This window comes from Carassius carassius, chromosome 39 (assembly GCF_963082965.1).
Source record: "Carassius carassius chromosome 39, fCarCar2.1, whole genome shotgun sequence".
NCBI lineage: Eukaryota > Metazoa > Chordata > Actinopteri > Cypriniformes > Cyprinidae > Carassius > Carassius carassius.
This window is the reverse complement of record NC_081793.1, coordinates 11298887-11314957: the sequence shown is the minus strand read 5'-3', so window position 1 is coordinate 11314957 and position 16071 is coordinate 11298887. Positions and strand designations below refer to the sequence as shown.

Sequence of the window (16071 nt, the reverse complement as noted above, 5' to 3'; positions counted from 1 at the left end):
TGTGCGACACCAATGTGTCCCTGAGCAAGACACTTATCCCCTAGTTGCTCCAGAGGCGTGCGACCTTTGACAGTTGTAAGTCGCTTTGGATAAAAGCATAAGGATAAATGAATAAATGTAATTGTAAATGTATCCCCCATAATATGTCACCCTATGGTGGTATAAATTAACTGAAAAAATAATGCTTTAAATCTTGTATTACATTTTTAAAAACATTTATTCTCGCATAATTTAAACTTTCTTTGTAAAATTCTGTTGAAAAATAAGTATAATGCCAGTTTCTGAATATATTATCCTACTGTATCATATTTAATATGCAAATTTATTGGGTCTACACCATGTGCACAATTATTAGACAAGTTTTTTTTTTTTTTTTTTTTTGAGGATTAATTTTATTACTGAATAACTACAGTGCTCTTGGTCAATCCAAAATGTTAATAAGCCTCAAACCTGATTATTTAATGAAGTAAAAGTGAGGTTTTTGGCTTTCTTAGGAGAATATCTATGTGTGGACAATTATTGGGCAGCTATAAGTATGCAGAATTTTTGTGCTAACTAAAAGAAAAAATTAAATTTTCACATCTTGTTAATTATCATCTGTAAAAGTTAAAGTAATAAACAACTCAAAATGTACAAATAAACATTTCTGTAATAAATAAATAAATAAATAAAATTGGCTAATACAGCCACCCTTATTTTCAGCTAAAGTCATAAGCCTTCAATTCATGGAGTCTGTCAGTTTCATGATCTGTTGACAATCAACTTTTTGTGCAGCTGCAATCACAGCCTCCCACACATTGTTCATAGAGGTGTATTGTTTACCTTCACCATAAATCTACCATTTAGGAAAAGCCCACACGTTCTCAATAAGGTTTAGATCAGGTGAACAAGGGGGCCTTTCATGAAAAATCATGAAAATGACTTGACATCCAAGCAGATAAGTGAATTTTAAGGCTTTATATGGACATTGGGATTTAACTTGTATGAGTATTTCCCATCATTTTTGATGTTTTGGTGCACTTTTGATAATACATTTCAAGAGTGTGAAAACCAGCCAAATTTAAAATGGAGGATGTCAAGAAAGCCCTGAGAGAACTGGCAAAGAAAATTGATGGAATGGCTGAAAATGTGGGCAAGATAAGCGGTTTGGTAGAGGATGTGAAGAAATTAAACAACCTACTCGCACAGAAGGATGAGAAAATTGCAGAGTTGGAGAAAAGAGTTGATGACTTGGAGCAATATACAAGAAAAGAAGATGTGGTCATCAGTGGCTTAAAAACAACACACCGCACCTACTCCAATGTCATCCGAGGGGAAAGCAGCGAAGTTGATCTAACAGAGGGAGAAAAACAGATGCTGGAGGAGCAGGTGATTACGTTCTTCAATAGCTGGGACATCTCTATTCACAAAGAGAGTATCGCTGCTTGCTATACCCTCCCCAAAAGAAACGGACAAATGGAAAGAACCATCATTCTGAGATTTGTAAACAGAAAATAGAAATTTTGAAACAAGGAAAAAAGCTTAAGGACACGCAGGTGTACTGTATGTGAATGAACATCTCACGAAAAGGAATGCTGAAATAGCTAAAAATGCAAGGGCACTGAAGAAACAAAGGAAAATCCATTCAACATGGACAAGGGATTGTAAAATTTGGATACGTACAAATGCTTCATCTAGTGAGGAGATGAAGGTCCTGCTAATCCGGGACCTCAAAGACTTGGAGAAATATGGCATTGTTTAGCCAACAAGAACATTCTCTTGGGGCCCAGATCTATCTGATAGAGGTTTGTTTCACACATAAAGAGCCCAACTTGGTGGTGGTGAGCAGATCTACACTTACTTGGAACAACCCTGCTATAAATTCTGAAGGTTTTTTCCTCCCTTTTTGGGTGTTTTTCTTTATGTTCCAGAGACTTATATTGAACCCACTTTCTTATTACTATATGCCTACCTGTCGAATTTTAATATTACAACTTGTAATATTACAACTTGTCGGATTTCTCTTGGATGAATTGCTCTATTATTACTTTCAATGGTGTGTATGTGCACTGATCGGGATTTGTGAGATTGGGAAGAATGTTCGCGACCACATTGAATAATTACTATGTAGGAACGAGATATAGACCCGGAAAGTAATTTTTTTGACCAAGTAACTAGAAATTGTTGTTATTATACTGAATACCAACTTAAGGAAAAATTTAACTTGGAGAATGGTATATCAATTGTACACTTCAACAGCAGAAGTCTATACGCAAACTTTGATAAGATCAGAGACTATTTGCAACATAATACCATGCAATTTAATATAGTCGCTATTTCTGAGAGCTGGCTCAGTCATGATAAAGGGACTCACTTTGAATTAGAAGGCTATCACTTACATTTTGTGAATAGAGTGAACAAAAGGGGTGGGGGAGTTGCAATGTCTGTGGATAGCAGGTTAAATTATATGATTGTTGAAAATATGACGACTGTTATTGATGACATTTGTGAGTGTATAACGGTGGAAATCGATATAGGTAAAATTAAGAATGTTATTGTTAGCTGTGTTTATAGAGCACCCAACTCTGGCATTGAAAGTTTTAAAGAAGTGTTTGTGGCCATGGTTTTGAATGCTAAGCAGAAGGTTGCTTATTTTTGTGGGGATTATAATATAGATTTCTTAAATCCGAGTAAATCACCTGCAATAGAAGAGTTTATAGATGCAATGTATGGTACAGGCCTATATCCATGTATAACCAAACCGAGCAGAATTACCACCCACTCAGCAACAGTAATAGATAATATCTTTTCAAATAATATGAGTAGTAATTTAGAAAGTGGATTGTTAATAAATTATATTACTGACCATCTGCCAATATTTGTATTCCATGAATGCAAACAGGATAATTTAGATACCAGCAAAATAAATATACAGAGGAGATTAAGAACAGATCACACCCTGAATAAATAAAAAAATGACTTTTTAGCTCAAGACTGGAAGCATGTTTATGAAGAAGGGGATGTTGACTTAGCCTATAACTCATTTCTAAATACCTTTTTGACTTTGTATTATAAAAATTGTCCAATTCAGCAATCAGAGATAATATCTAAACGTCCATATAAACCCTGGGTTACAAGGGGTCTGATGAATGCCTGCAAAAAAAAGAATACTTTATATAAAGACTTTGTTAAGCACAGAACTGAAGAGAAAGAAATTAAATATAAGACATATAAAAATAAATTAACAGCTATCTTAAGAAAATGTAAAAAAGATTATTATAGTAGATTGCTGGAAACCAATAAAAATAATATAAAGGGTACGTGGAACATTTTAAATTCAATTATCAGAAGGAAAAAAACAAGTATTGGATTTCCAAACAAATTTATTGATAAGGGTAAAATAATTAAAAATAGGGATGAAGTCTTGGTTGGCTTCAATGAATTCTTTGTGAATGTAGGCCCTAATCTGCCTGATGAGATAATCCCTCCACAAGAGGGCGATGTCTCACAATTCCTTGAAGAAAGAAATCCAGCAACTATTTTTTTGAGAGACACTGATAAAACCGAAGTACTTGATATTGTCAATAACTTTAAGAATAAAACATCAAGAGACAGTAATGATATTGATATGTTTTTAATTAAACAATTAATTGTAGCAATAGTAGATCCCATAGTATATATTTCCAATCTCTCTCTGAAATTGTTTTTTTTTCCCACAAAGATGAAAATAGCTAAAGTCGTTCCTATCTTTAAAGCTGGTGAACAGAATCTTTACACTAACTATAGGCCAATTTCATTGCTTCCCCAATTTTCTGGAGAAGATATTTTCCACCAGATTGGACAGTTTTATTGATAAATATGGGATCTTAACTGATAGCCAATATGGTTTTAGATCAAATCGTTCTACATCTCTGGCTCTAATTGACCTGGTGGAAGAATTAACAACTAGTATTGATGATAAGAAGTTTGCTATAGGTGTATTCATTGACCTTAAAAAGGCCTTTGATACTATAGATCATCACATTTTGCTTCAAAAATTGGAAACGTATGGAATTAGGGAAATAGGGCTAAATTGGATAAAAAGCTATTTAGAACATAGACAACAATTTGTGCAGATGGGAGAAGTAAAGTCAAAGCTCCAAAATACAATATATGGTGTACCACAAGGTTCAATACTAGGACCAAAATTATTTATATTATACATAAATGATATTGTCAAAACTTCTGATTTGTTGAAATTCATATTCTTTGCAGATGATACAAATATATTTTGTGAAGGAGAGAATCTTCAACATGTGTTGGAGATTGTCTCTCAAGAGTTGGTTAAGCTTAAATTGTGGTTTGATTTAAACAAATGATCTCTTAATATAAAGAAAACTAAATTTATGATTTTTGGGAAATGTAGAATTCCTGAAGATTTAACTATTGAATACTGTGTGATAACACCAGATTAGAAAGAGTTTATGAAAACTCCTTTCTGGGAGTAATAATTGACCATAAGCTCAGCTGGAAACCACAAGTCAATTGCATTAGTTCTAAATTGGCAAAGATCACTGGAATACTTTGTAAAGAGAGACACATATTAAACCAGGAAACAATGTATATTTTATATTGCGTGCTTTTTCTTCCTTATTTGTCCTATTGTACAGAGGTGTGGGGCAATACTTATAAAACCACCCTAAAGACGATATGCACTATGCAGAAAAAGGCAATGAGAATAGTTTGCAATGTTGGCTATCATGCACATACAAATTATTTATTTTAAAAATTGCAAACATTAAAATTTAAAGACATAATGGATCTTAAGACCACACAAATTATGTACAAAGCTAAAAACAAAGTACTCCCTAATAATATTCAAAAATGGTTTAAGGAAAGAGATAGTAGATATAATTTATAAAGGAGAGGAAATCTCTCTCAATCAATGGCACGTACTACACTCAAAAGCATGTGCATATCTGTCAACGGGGTGAGGCTGTGGAATAATTTACCTGTAACAATTAAGGAAAGCAAACATATTGTGCAATTCAAAAGAAGGTTTAAAATGTCTATATTAGAAAAGTATATAAATTAAGGTGGACATGGGACAAATGTCTCATTTCCTCTTCAAGAGGTTGATTTGAATTACCATACAGTTTGTACTTCAAATGATTAAGTTTTTTCTCAATAAGGATAAATTATGATATCTTGCAAGAGTAAACAGTAGCCGTTTCAAAGCTAGATGTGTAAAAGGGGAAGGCAAATATAAGTTAGCTTCTTCCTTCTCCTTTCTTGTTTTTTTTCCTTTCTTTTGAACATGCTGAGACTTTTAATTTTATTATTTTCTGTTAAAATATGTTTTGCTACTAATGATCATGTTCTGAAGAAGAAAAAGAAAAAAAGAATACATTTATTCATTCATTCATTCATTCATCTTTAAGGCCTTTACTGGCTATCCGTGGAGTGGAATACTTCGGATCATGCGATGGAGGACTGTCCTGCATAAAAAGTATCGTCTTCTTGAAAGATGCAGACTTTTTACTGTACCACTGCTTGAAGAAAGGGTCTTCTAAAAACTGGCAGTAGGTTTGGGAGTTGATTTTGAGTCAATCTTCAACCTGAAAAGGTCCAACTAGCTTATCTTTAATAATACCAGCCCATACCAGTACCCCACTTCCACCTTGCTGATGTCTGAGTCGAAGTGGAGCTCTGTGCCCGTTACTGATCCAGCCATGGTCTCATCCATCTGGTCCGTCAAGAGTCACTCTCATCTCATCAGTCCATATTAACTGTGAAAAATCTGTCTTCAGATATTCCTTGGCCCAGTCTCAACTTATAGCCCCTTTCGCACTGCAATTCCGGCAAATACACGGGTAATGTGTCCTGGCAATTGTTCCCTTCTCGCTAGATTTTGCACTTTCACACTGCCAGTGATTACCAGGAATATGTGCATGCTTTCACACACAACCCATAAAGGTCCCGTAACGACACGTGACATCAGGGTGTGATGTGTAATGTACGAGTCGAAAACGTTAGGCACGTTATACTTTCACTGAAGCTAGCAAACGATCTCAGCGTCAGCACGTACAGTGAGGAACTACCTGATCTCTGCTTCATTACAGTTTGCACATTTTTTTGTCGCGAACGTTGATCTGTCTTCAAAATACCTGGTAAAAGAGTTGTGTGATAATGTGCGTCATCACTACGACACGGCATTAGATCTGGCTTTTGTTCAGTCATCGCTCGTTCCGGGACTGAACCTGGCAATGTTACTAGGTCCCCGACCCAGGATTAGTCTTGCTTAGTGGTGGTATGGTTTCAACCTTTCTTACCTTGGCCATATCTCTGAACACTGAACTACTTCTGGGCAATCAAGGTTCCTGGTAGCTTCATGTTAGATTCATCTCAAATCTTTGACAAAAAATTTTCATCTTTTTTCTCAACACTTTTTGTCTGACCCAGTTGACTATTTGCAACAAAATGTTTGATGGTTCTGTGAACACACACCAGTTTCTTTCCAATTTCAAGAGTGATGCATCCCTCTGAGTCAGTTAAATCTTTTTTTTTTTTGGCACATTCTGCCTGAGGAAAAGAAGCTGCCTAATAATTATGCACACATTTATATAGGGTGTTTATTTCTTTTGGTCACACTCTCCCTCATTACACAAATACACATCAGCTGATATCCTTAAATCCAATAAGCATTTGAGTTTATACAGCTTGGAGTTGGAAAATATGCAGAGTAGGTTGGAGATGAGCCTGAGGCAGAGACAGAGAGCCAACGATCCAGGGCGACGAAAGGATCAGGAGGGCCAAGGCAGAACAGATGGTTCCGGAAGGCCTCAGTGGATATGGAGAGACAAAGGACCAAGGTGGATCTGGATGGAGGGAGGTGCCCAACAGAGCCGGTGGGATGGATCTATGAGCCGCAGCTTGAGGAAAGGAGTCCTGAGGTGATGGCGGGTCAATGGAGGCCACAATGGAGAGGAGGGAGCTAGGGATTAAAATGGGCTGAGGCGGAGTCTGGGACTCAGAGGCTGGAGGTGGAGATAAGGGATCCCCCAGCCACAATGCCGATGGAGGCTGGCAGACCCACTGCAATCCAACAGGGAACAGCGGAGGCGGTGGTGAGGACCGAAGAAGAGGTGGTGAGAAAGGGAGGCTGGGTTGGAGTTTTGAGCAGTACGGGGGTTGTGTGTGCTGCTCTCACACCCCAGATGACCACAGGTAGGGGAACGACCTACATGGTCGAGACAGGACAGACCGATAGTTCATGGCAGACAGACAGTTCAGGGCAGACAAACAGTTTGGGCATGACCTCCATGGTCGTGATGGGGCAGACAGACCGTTAAGGGAAAGAGATAGACTGTTCAGATAGAAGACAGGGTAGTTCTGAATAGTCTATTAAACCCCTGAGTCCTGCTTCAGCTCACCCTCAGCGGTGAAACGGGGCGGGGCTTTCCTCTGCGCCCTCACTCTCCACTGTATCATCCACCTTTGCCAGCTCTCGCACCTGGTCAGATGATTCATGACTCTACGTCCACGGTGGGCTCGGGCAAGCCCTCCACATAGTGGGGTGATGGTTGGCTGGGCTCTGGGTCCAGAGTGGTGCTGGTAGAGTAGTCCTCATCAATGTAATAAGGTGTCAGTGGTGAGTTGCACCTCGCAGCATCCACTCCACAAAGGCGACAAAATCCCCTCGAGGACCATCTTCGGACAACCGCGCTGTGCACGTGATGTCGAGGCTCGCTATGTTGAATGAGCAGAGCGTGTTGTCTGGGTAGCTGGTATTGTTGGCAATGTCCACGAATAGTCTTGTGTGGTCCTCGAGGGCAAGTTTCCCCTACTCCAGCAAACAAGAAAACAAACGAGGGAAAACGCGCCACTTAACTCTTTGTTGGGCTGGTTATTCTGTCATTCTCTTGTTGAAGGAAGGTCAAGTCAAGTCACCTTTATTTATATAGGGCTTTAAACAAAATACATTGCGTCAAAGCAACTGAACAACATTCATTAGGAAAACAGTGTGTCAATAATGCAAAATGACAGTTAAAAGCAGTTCATCATTGAATTCAGTGATGTCATCTCTGTTCAGTTTAAATGGTGTCTGTGCATTTATTTGCAATCAAGTCAATGATATCGCTGTAAATGAAGTGACCCCAACTAAGCAAGCTAGAGGCGACAGCGGCAAGGAACCAAAACTCCATCGGTGAAAGAATGGAGAAAAAACCATGGGAGAAACCAGGCTCAGTTGGGGGACCAGTTCTCCTCTGACCAGATGAAACCAGCAGTTCAATTCCAGCTGCAGCAAAGTCAGATTGTGCAGAAGATTCATCTGTTTTTTGTGGTCTTGTCCCGGTGGTTGTCTGGGACAAGGTCTTTACAGGGGATCTGTATCTGTGTCTCTAGTTTTCCTGGTCTCCGCTGTCTTTCAGGGCTGTAGAGGTCCTTTCTAGGTGCCGATCCACCATCATATTAGTGTGTTATTTGTAAACCAGGTTAAACAGATGGGTCTTTAATCTAGATTTAAACTGCAAGAGTGTGTCTGCCTCCTGAACAATGTTAGGTAGGTTATTCCAGAGTTTAGGCGCCGAATAGGAAAAGGCTCTGCCGCCCGCAGTTGATTTTGATATTCTAGGTATTATCAAATTGCCTGAGTTTTGAGAATGCAGTGGACATGGAGGATTATAATGTAACAAGAGCTCATTCAAATACTGATGTGCTAAACCATTCAAGGCTTTATATGTAATAAGCAATATTTTAAAATCTATACAATGTTTGATAGGGAACCAGTGCAGTGTTGACAGGACCGGGCTAATATGGTCATACTTCCTGGTTCTAGTAAGAACTCTTGCTGCTGCATTTTGGACTAGCTGTAATTTGTTTACTAAGCGTGCAGAACAACCACCCAATAAAGCATTACAATAATCTAACCTTGAGGTCATAAATGCATGGATTAAAATTTCTGGATTTGACATTGAGAGCTTAAGGTGCCAGAAGGTAATCCAAATAGCATTTAGCAATCCAAAATTATGAATATTTGTACAAAACACAGGGTAACACAAGCAGCATACATAACTAATAAATGGCAGCTAGGGTAAGTAGGATGAGATAATGAGGGACAGACAGGTGAGGATGATAACTAATAAAACACAGGTAAATTGAATGATCTATTCAAAGGTCGACAGAAAATAAATGAAAACACTTCAAAAGAAGTCCATAACTGTGACACAGGGGACAGAAGACATGAAGTAGATTGTGTTGTTTAGGATCAGTTTTTTTTAGCAAAGTTTTTGGCACTAGATATGTGCATATTTAATATGATACAGTAGGCTAATATATTTAGAATTTATACTATGGCATTATACTAATTGTTCAACAGAATTTTGCAAAAAAAAAAAAAAAAGGTTTAGTTTAAGGTATGTGAGAATGAATGTCTTAAAAAAAAATGGCTAAAATACAAACACTCTTTTCATAGCTTTTGCTGGCTCCAAGATGCTTGATATTTCTCCTGCTCTATTTCCAGCAAAAAAAAAAAAAAAAAACCCAGCAATGACATGTGGGGCTACGATGAGGGCTTCATGGGCGGCAAATCTGGGCCCCATTATGGGCTTGCACTTGCACCCAGGATCCACATTGGGGAAAGCTGTGGAAGCCCAGACGTACTAAAAGTGGGACCTGTAAGGGTACTGCATGGATCTTAATTGGGCAATTCATGTCAGACCCATTTGGGCTGGGGTTTAAAAAAGTGGGTGCAAACCCTAAGTGGGTTTGCACCCAGGATCCAGCCGTGGATGCCCAGATGGACTTTAAAAGGGATCTATAAGGGTGTTATGTGGGTCTTAACTGGGTAGTTCATGTCAGACCCAGTTGGGCCCCACCTGCCTAAAGGGGTTTAAAGTGGGCTTGCACCAGGATTCAACCGTGAATGCCCCTATGGGCTTAAAGTGGGCTCTGTAAGGATCTTCTGTGGGTCCTAACTGGGCAATTCATGCAAGGCCTATCTAAGCCCAACCATGCCAAATGGTTTAAGGAAACAATCTAAGAAAAACTAAAAATAAAGAATGAATATAAGTCCAAGATAAATACAAGCCACTTGACGCTTTGAACTGCAAGAAATATATTGTTAAATTGAACAACAAACATAATCTTTAAAAAACAATTTCAATGTCACAACATCGTTATATAACCAATTGGTAAACAAATCAAAAATATATTTTTTTAAAATCTCTGAAAAAAAACATCTCTCCAAAAAATACATTAATACAAAATACACTCATGGCGTCTGTGTGGTGGACGCTCCTTTTTCCGGCCATCCCCACTCAGCCCATAAATATGCCATGCAGGACCCATATATGTGTTCCCAGTTCAAACCCATGCCCACTTGGACCATAAATATGCCATTCAAGACTCATATATGTGTTCCCAGATCAAACTCAACTTAGCACATAAATATGCCATGCAGGACCCATACATATATGCGTTCCCAGATCAAACCCATCCGGCCATCCCCACTAAGCTCATAAATATGCCATGCAGGACCCATATATGTGTTCCCAGTTCAAACCCATGCCCACTTGGACCATAAACATGCCATTCAAGACCCATATATATTTTCCCAGATCAAACCCATGGCCACTTGGCCCATAAATATGCTATGCAGGACCCATATATGTGTTCTCAGTTCAAACCCATGCCCAAATGGCCCATGCCTGTCCCTTATGGATCATGTAATCAGCTCATATGGGCTTCCTATGTGGGACTCATACTACAAAACCTACATGGGACCCGCTGATTTCACCCAGCCAAAGCCCATGCCCACATAGTAACCATGGAACCCGAACTTAACCCATCTGGGCCCCACATGTCATTGCTGGCTGGGCTTTATTCACAGAGTGTGACAACAGCTACTTGGGCTCACTGATAATTTTCCAAGTGCTTCAGTCTTTTTGTGATGGAAAACAATCTGATATTTAAGTACATTACAATAAAACTGGCAGCATCCATTCCCATATTTTTACCATATTCATATTGCCATACATGCTCATTTTTTTCTTTGTCTCGTTTCAGGTGATTTCAGCCCAGCAGCTGCCTAAACCTGACAAAGAGAAGCTCAGCTCAATTGTAGACCCTCTTGTATTGGTGCAGACTTATGGGGCTCCCATAGATAACAATACAAAGAAGACGCACCGAATCGACAATAATGGTACATCAGAATTATTAGAGGGAACATATTGTATCTGTTAGTTTTCTTCTTGTTCTCCTTTTTCATCTTCTTCTTCTTCTTCTACTTCTTCTATTGCAGCCTCTAGAACCACTTGTGGGAAAGTTATCAAATTTGGCACACAGATAGAGGACAGTTTGAACCATACCCACAGCAAATTTGGAGTCTCTAACTCAAAACCTCTAGTGCCATCAACAGTTCAAATTTATAATCCTGCTTCCCAGACAGCAAACACTTTCGGCCCAGAACCGGACCACATCTGGGCTGCATGGATTTCACGTGGGCCAGATATGGGCCGGTTCTGGGCCAAAACTGCTTGCTCTCTGGGTTATGCTTTTAACTTCTGTAAGGGTTTTTTTTCCCTCTGATTCCTTGCCTCAAGATGATTTGATTGTACCTAATGATGTCATCCGTCATTAACATTCTTCCACCATTTTGAAGTTTTCTAAAAACCTTCTTTTTCGAACCCATCCTAGAAGGTTTGTGTGATTTGCACAAAATTTTCTCAGATCATCTTCAGACCATGCTGGTAAATAGTTATGGACATCAAGTCAAACCATTCTCAAACAAAGCATGAGCTAATTCCATGCCAAAATGATTGTGAGGCTATGTCTCCAATTCTTTGGTGTATTTAAACCAAACTTGATGTGTGTTATAACAAACTTGACCTGAGGGTACCTGCACTCTTTCGGCAGGATATATAAAACAGATATTTTTGCTTTTGACATATGAACTGTTTTGCCAAAGATCACAAGTCTAGCCTCTTTAGATTCAGTGTGACATCAAGTTGAACGATACCCATACCCATTTTGGACGTCAGCCATTTTGAAATTTCATGAATGCTTTGGCATATCATTACAAAATAAAAACAAAAATGATAATGGCTTTGATTAGTTTTGCCTATTATCATGAGACTGGTTTTTATAGATTCCTTGGATCATGCAGAGAACATCAATACGAATTATCCTATAATCAGCAAAACTTCCTGCTCCCCATTTTGATTTACTTTGAAAACCCACTTATTCAAACTCCTCCTAGATGATTGGTCTGAATTTCCCCAAATTCAACTAATCTTCAGACCATGTCTGTAAAAAGTAATGGATCTTGTGCTGATAGACAAAAACGTTTTTCTTTTATTTGATGGCATGAAATCAACGAATTTGATGGTGTGATGGCAAACTACAGGCTGTATCTGTGCAAAGCTATGACATATTAACACCAGACTTTGTGTCATAGTCACCTCACACTAGCAACACCAAAACAATTTGGTTATAAACCAAAAAAGTTATAAACCAATAAATTATGTTAATAATGATTGTTTTTATGATTTTTCAGCCATTTTTACTATGTTTATCTTAAGATGGCTTTAATTACTCATTGCTGCAGTTGGTCTGACACTAACTGCCATACTTAGCTCATCATTTTGCCACTGTTGTGTTTGGCCCTGTAATTTATGCTTTCAGCTATATTTCTTCCTCTTCTTCTTCTTCTTCCTCACTTGAGTCTATGGCAGTCCATAGAAACGCTTGATGGAAGTAATGAAATTTGCCACATGAATAGAGGACAGTCTCAACATTAACCATAATAAGTTTGGAGTATAAAACACCCTAGCAACACCAACAGGCTAAATTTGCACTCACGTTTCTGCTAATAACTTATGAACTGCAAGGGTTAAAAAGAAGATTTTATTAAATTTCTTCCTCTGATTCCTTGGCTAATGCCAAATCAAGACATACCATAATTTAAAAGTTTACCGATCAAGTAGTTTCGGCATTGCGCAACCTACTGATCAAAAGATATAAAAACATAATTTTTGCTTATTATTTCTGAACAGTTAGTAAAAATCATAAGATTGATCATCAGATTTGGAGCAGCATACTAAATCGAATGGTACCCAGTTTTCCTTTATTGGCCATTTTGAGCATAGACCATTTAGATTTATTTATTTATTATTATTATTATAATTATTTTAATAACATGATATTTTATGAAGACTTCAGTGTATTATTAAGTGTACAAATCTTATGGTACCGCTTGCAGGCAAGTTATGAAATTTGGCACACAAATAGAGGACAGTGTCAATGCTAACCATAGGAAATTTAGAGTCTCTTGTCTCCAAACCCTTTAGCCCTACCAACAGGCCAAATTTGCACTTGTGTTTCTGCTAATAACTTTTGAACTGTAAGAGGCTCTATCTCTGTAACACTTTAACAGATTCTGACCAAACTTGTTCAGTGTTAAACCAAGCATGACCTAAGGTAACATGAGTAGTTTCAGTACAGTGCCACCTAATGGTTAAAAAATAATATATAACATACAGCAGAGTTCAGCTCTAACCCTAATCAAACATACCTGATACAGCAAATCGAGGCACTTCACCACATATTCATGAAAATGTTTTGCATTCAAGGCATCTGGAATGCAATAAAGTAATTTTAAAGCTGTTTGTAAAGCATTTGCTGCATGGATAAAAGCAAAAACAATATAGGCTAATAAATAATTTTAAGGAATTAAGAAAAAATATATAAAAAGCTATACAATTATAGGACAACATTTTACAGGCCATTATAATTTGTTGATGTATTATTCTTACCATATGAGAAAAAATGACTGCGTATCTTAAGATGTTTCCACTGAGCAAAAACAAAAAAAACAATTGTTTTGTTCTCTGTTTTCATATAGCCTATGTATTTTACCATTTCGTTAATTTTAAAATGTGTGACACATTTGTTCTGCTCCCATTTGTTACGAATGAGGTCAAATCTCTACTCAAAGAGTATTTAAAAAAACAACAACAACAACAACAACATTCATAACAATAAACATGGAGCCAATCAACAGACTCCCTGGAGTCCCCGCTCTCACTCCCAAGGCTTCAAAACACCAAAAACACTCTTTAAGAAGTAGATAAGGAGCTTCAAAAGGGGTAAAAGCCAAAACAAATAACAAAACAGAGCTAACTCATTTTAAAGATACTAACCTAGAAGTAATAAGTTGCAAATTGGTCCTCCAGCTGTTCCTTATATGTACATTTAACTCTTCCGTCCTCTTATTGCTACCTGTCCCAACTTTTTTGGAATGTGTAGCTCTCATGAAATCCAAAATGAGCCAATATTTGGCATGACATTTCAAAAATGTCTCACTTTCAACATCCGATATGTTATCTATATTCTATTGTAAATAAGAGTTTGTTTTGTAAGAGTTTGTACAGTGTCCCAACTTTTTTGGAATTGGGTTTGTGTGTGTGTGTATATATATGTGTATATTATATATATATTAGGGGTGTAACGGTACGCAAAAATCACGGTTCGGTACGTACCTCGGTTTTAAAGTCACGGTTCGTTCATTTTCGGTACAGTAAGGGAAAGAAATGCAAACATTAAACTATCAATCCCAGCTTTTAGGCCTGCTCATATTTAAAAAAAATATATATATAACTTTTCCAAAGTGTAAAGTGCAGCAACAACAGTTTCAGTTTTTAGACCTGCTCAGATTTCGTTATTGGGTTGGCCCGATCGGAATTAAGAGCAAAGGTCTGTTTAAATGCAGACGAGAGCTGCGTTTGAATTACGGTCGTTTTTTTTCCTAGTTGTAGTGATGTTCACACTCACGTGATGCCTTTTGAAAACTTTAGAATCAGCTGCGGGGCGGGATTTGCGCTGAACGTGGAGACTTCCGCCACCTAATATGTTCATGTGGAAACACGAAAATGTACATAAATATAAAATGCTGAATATATATTATATATATATTTTATTCTATTTTTTTATTTGTTTTTATTATATGTGAATACAAAATTCTCATTCTCCTTAGGCTTTAACCCCAGATGGGACTGCACCTTTAAGTTCCAGATTCATGTGCCAGAGCTGGTATTAGTACGCTTTAAGGTTGAAGACCATGACTACGCAACCAAGAATGATTTTCTGGGCCAGTTTACACTTCCTTTCACAAGCATGCGGACAGGTATGCGTTGTTAAATTTTTTCTTACTGAACAAAAACTGCTCTGTTGTGACTGCACACTCATTCTATAGCATCTGTTCTGCAGGTTACAGACATGTTCATCTGCTGCAGGCAGACGGCTCTAGCATGTGTCCCTCCAGTCTCTTCATCCACGTTAAAATCACACCATCCTACAGCAGCCCTGCTGGACAAGTGGGTGACAGAAAATGAAGCAATGAGTTAAAGCACTTGAATTGCCCCCTATTTCAGAAAATTACATGTTTTATATCAAAATTTGAGAGCCAAAATTGCTTCCACCGAGTGTGAGACAAGTTACAATTTATTTAAAAATGGTGCAGAAGCCATTTCACACTTTAAAAAAAATAATATATTTGTCTTTTTTTCTAGTAAAAATAATAGATATCCTCAAAATTTTTATTTTACATAGAATTAGAATGCCAAGATGGAATACAGTGTAAAATAGCTAGACCTGTCTTGAATTAAGTTAACCTATAGACAATTAAATGGGTCATATGATGTTGCTATTATTTAGTGTAATACAGTGTAGTACATCCAATGTGTTTATGTGGTTTAAGGTTCAAAAAACACATTATTATTTCAACTTAATGTAAATTATTGTTTCTCCTCAATGCCCCACCTTTCTGAAACGCATCGATTTTTACACAGCTCATCGTTCTGAAAAGTGAGCTGTTCTTTGATTGGCCATCTATCTAGTGCTTTGTTCTTACTGGAGAACAAGGTTATATGCTCAAGAAAATTATTATTATTATATAAATATATATGTGCTGATATAAGAATATTCCAAAGGTACAATGTTAATGCTGTTATGTAATGTCTTAAAATGGCAAAGCAATACATTTGATATGCACCAGCCCACGTTATATAAATATTGTTACATTTCCTAATGAAACGTTTTACTATGCAGCTGAGA

General features: G+C 37.5%; 1 protein-coding gene across 1 annotated transcript in view; it reads left to right on the top strand.

Moving 5' to 3' along the window:
- plcd3b (phospholipase C, delta 3b) overlaps window positions 1-15856 on the top strand; it is a 112807-nt gene extending 96951 nt beyond the window's left edge. The window contains exons 14-16 of the mRNA XM_059530677.1: window positions 11026-11161; window positions 14993-15142; window positions 15226-15856. Of these exons, the coding sequence (XP_059386660.1) occupies window positions 11026-11161; window positions 14993-15142; window positions 15226-15350 (411 nt within the window). The 3' untranslated portion in view covers window positions 15351-15856. The remainder of the gene's footprint in view (window positions 1-11025; window positions 11162-14992; window positions 15143-15225) is intronic.
- Window positions 15857-16071: the final 215 nt, after the last annotated feature.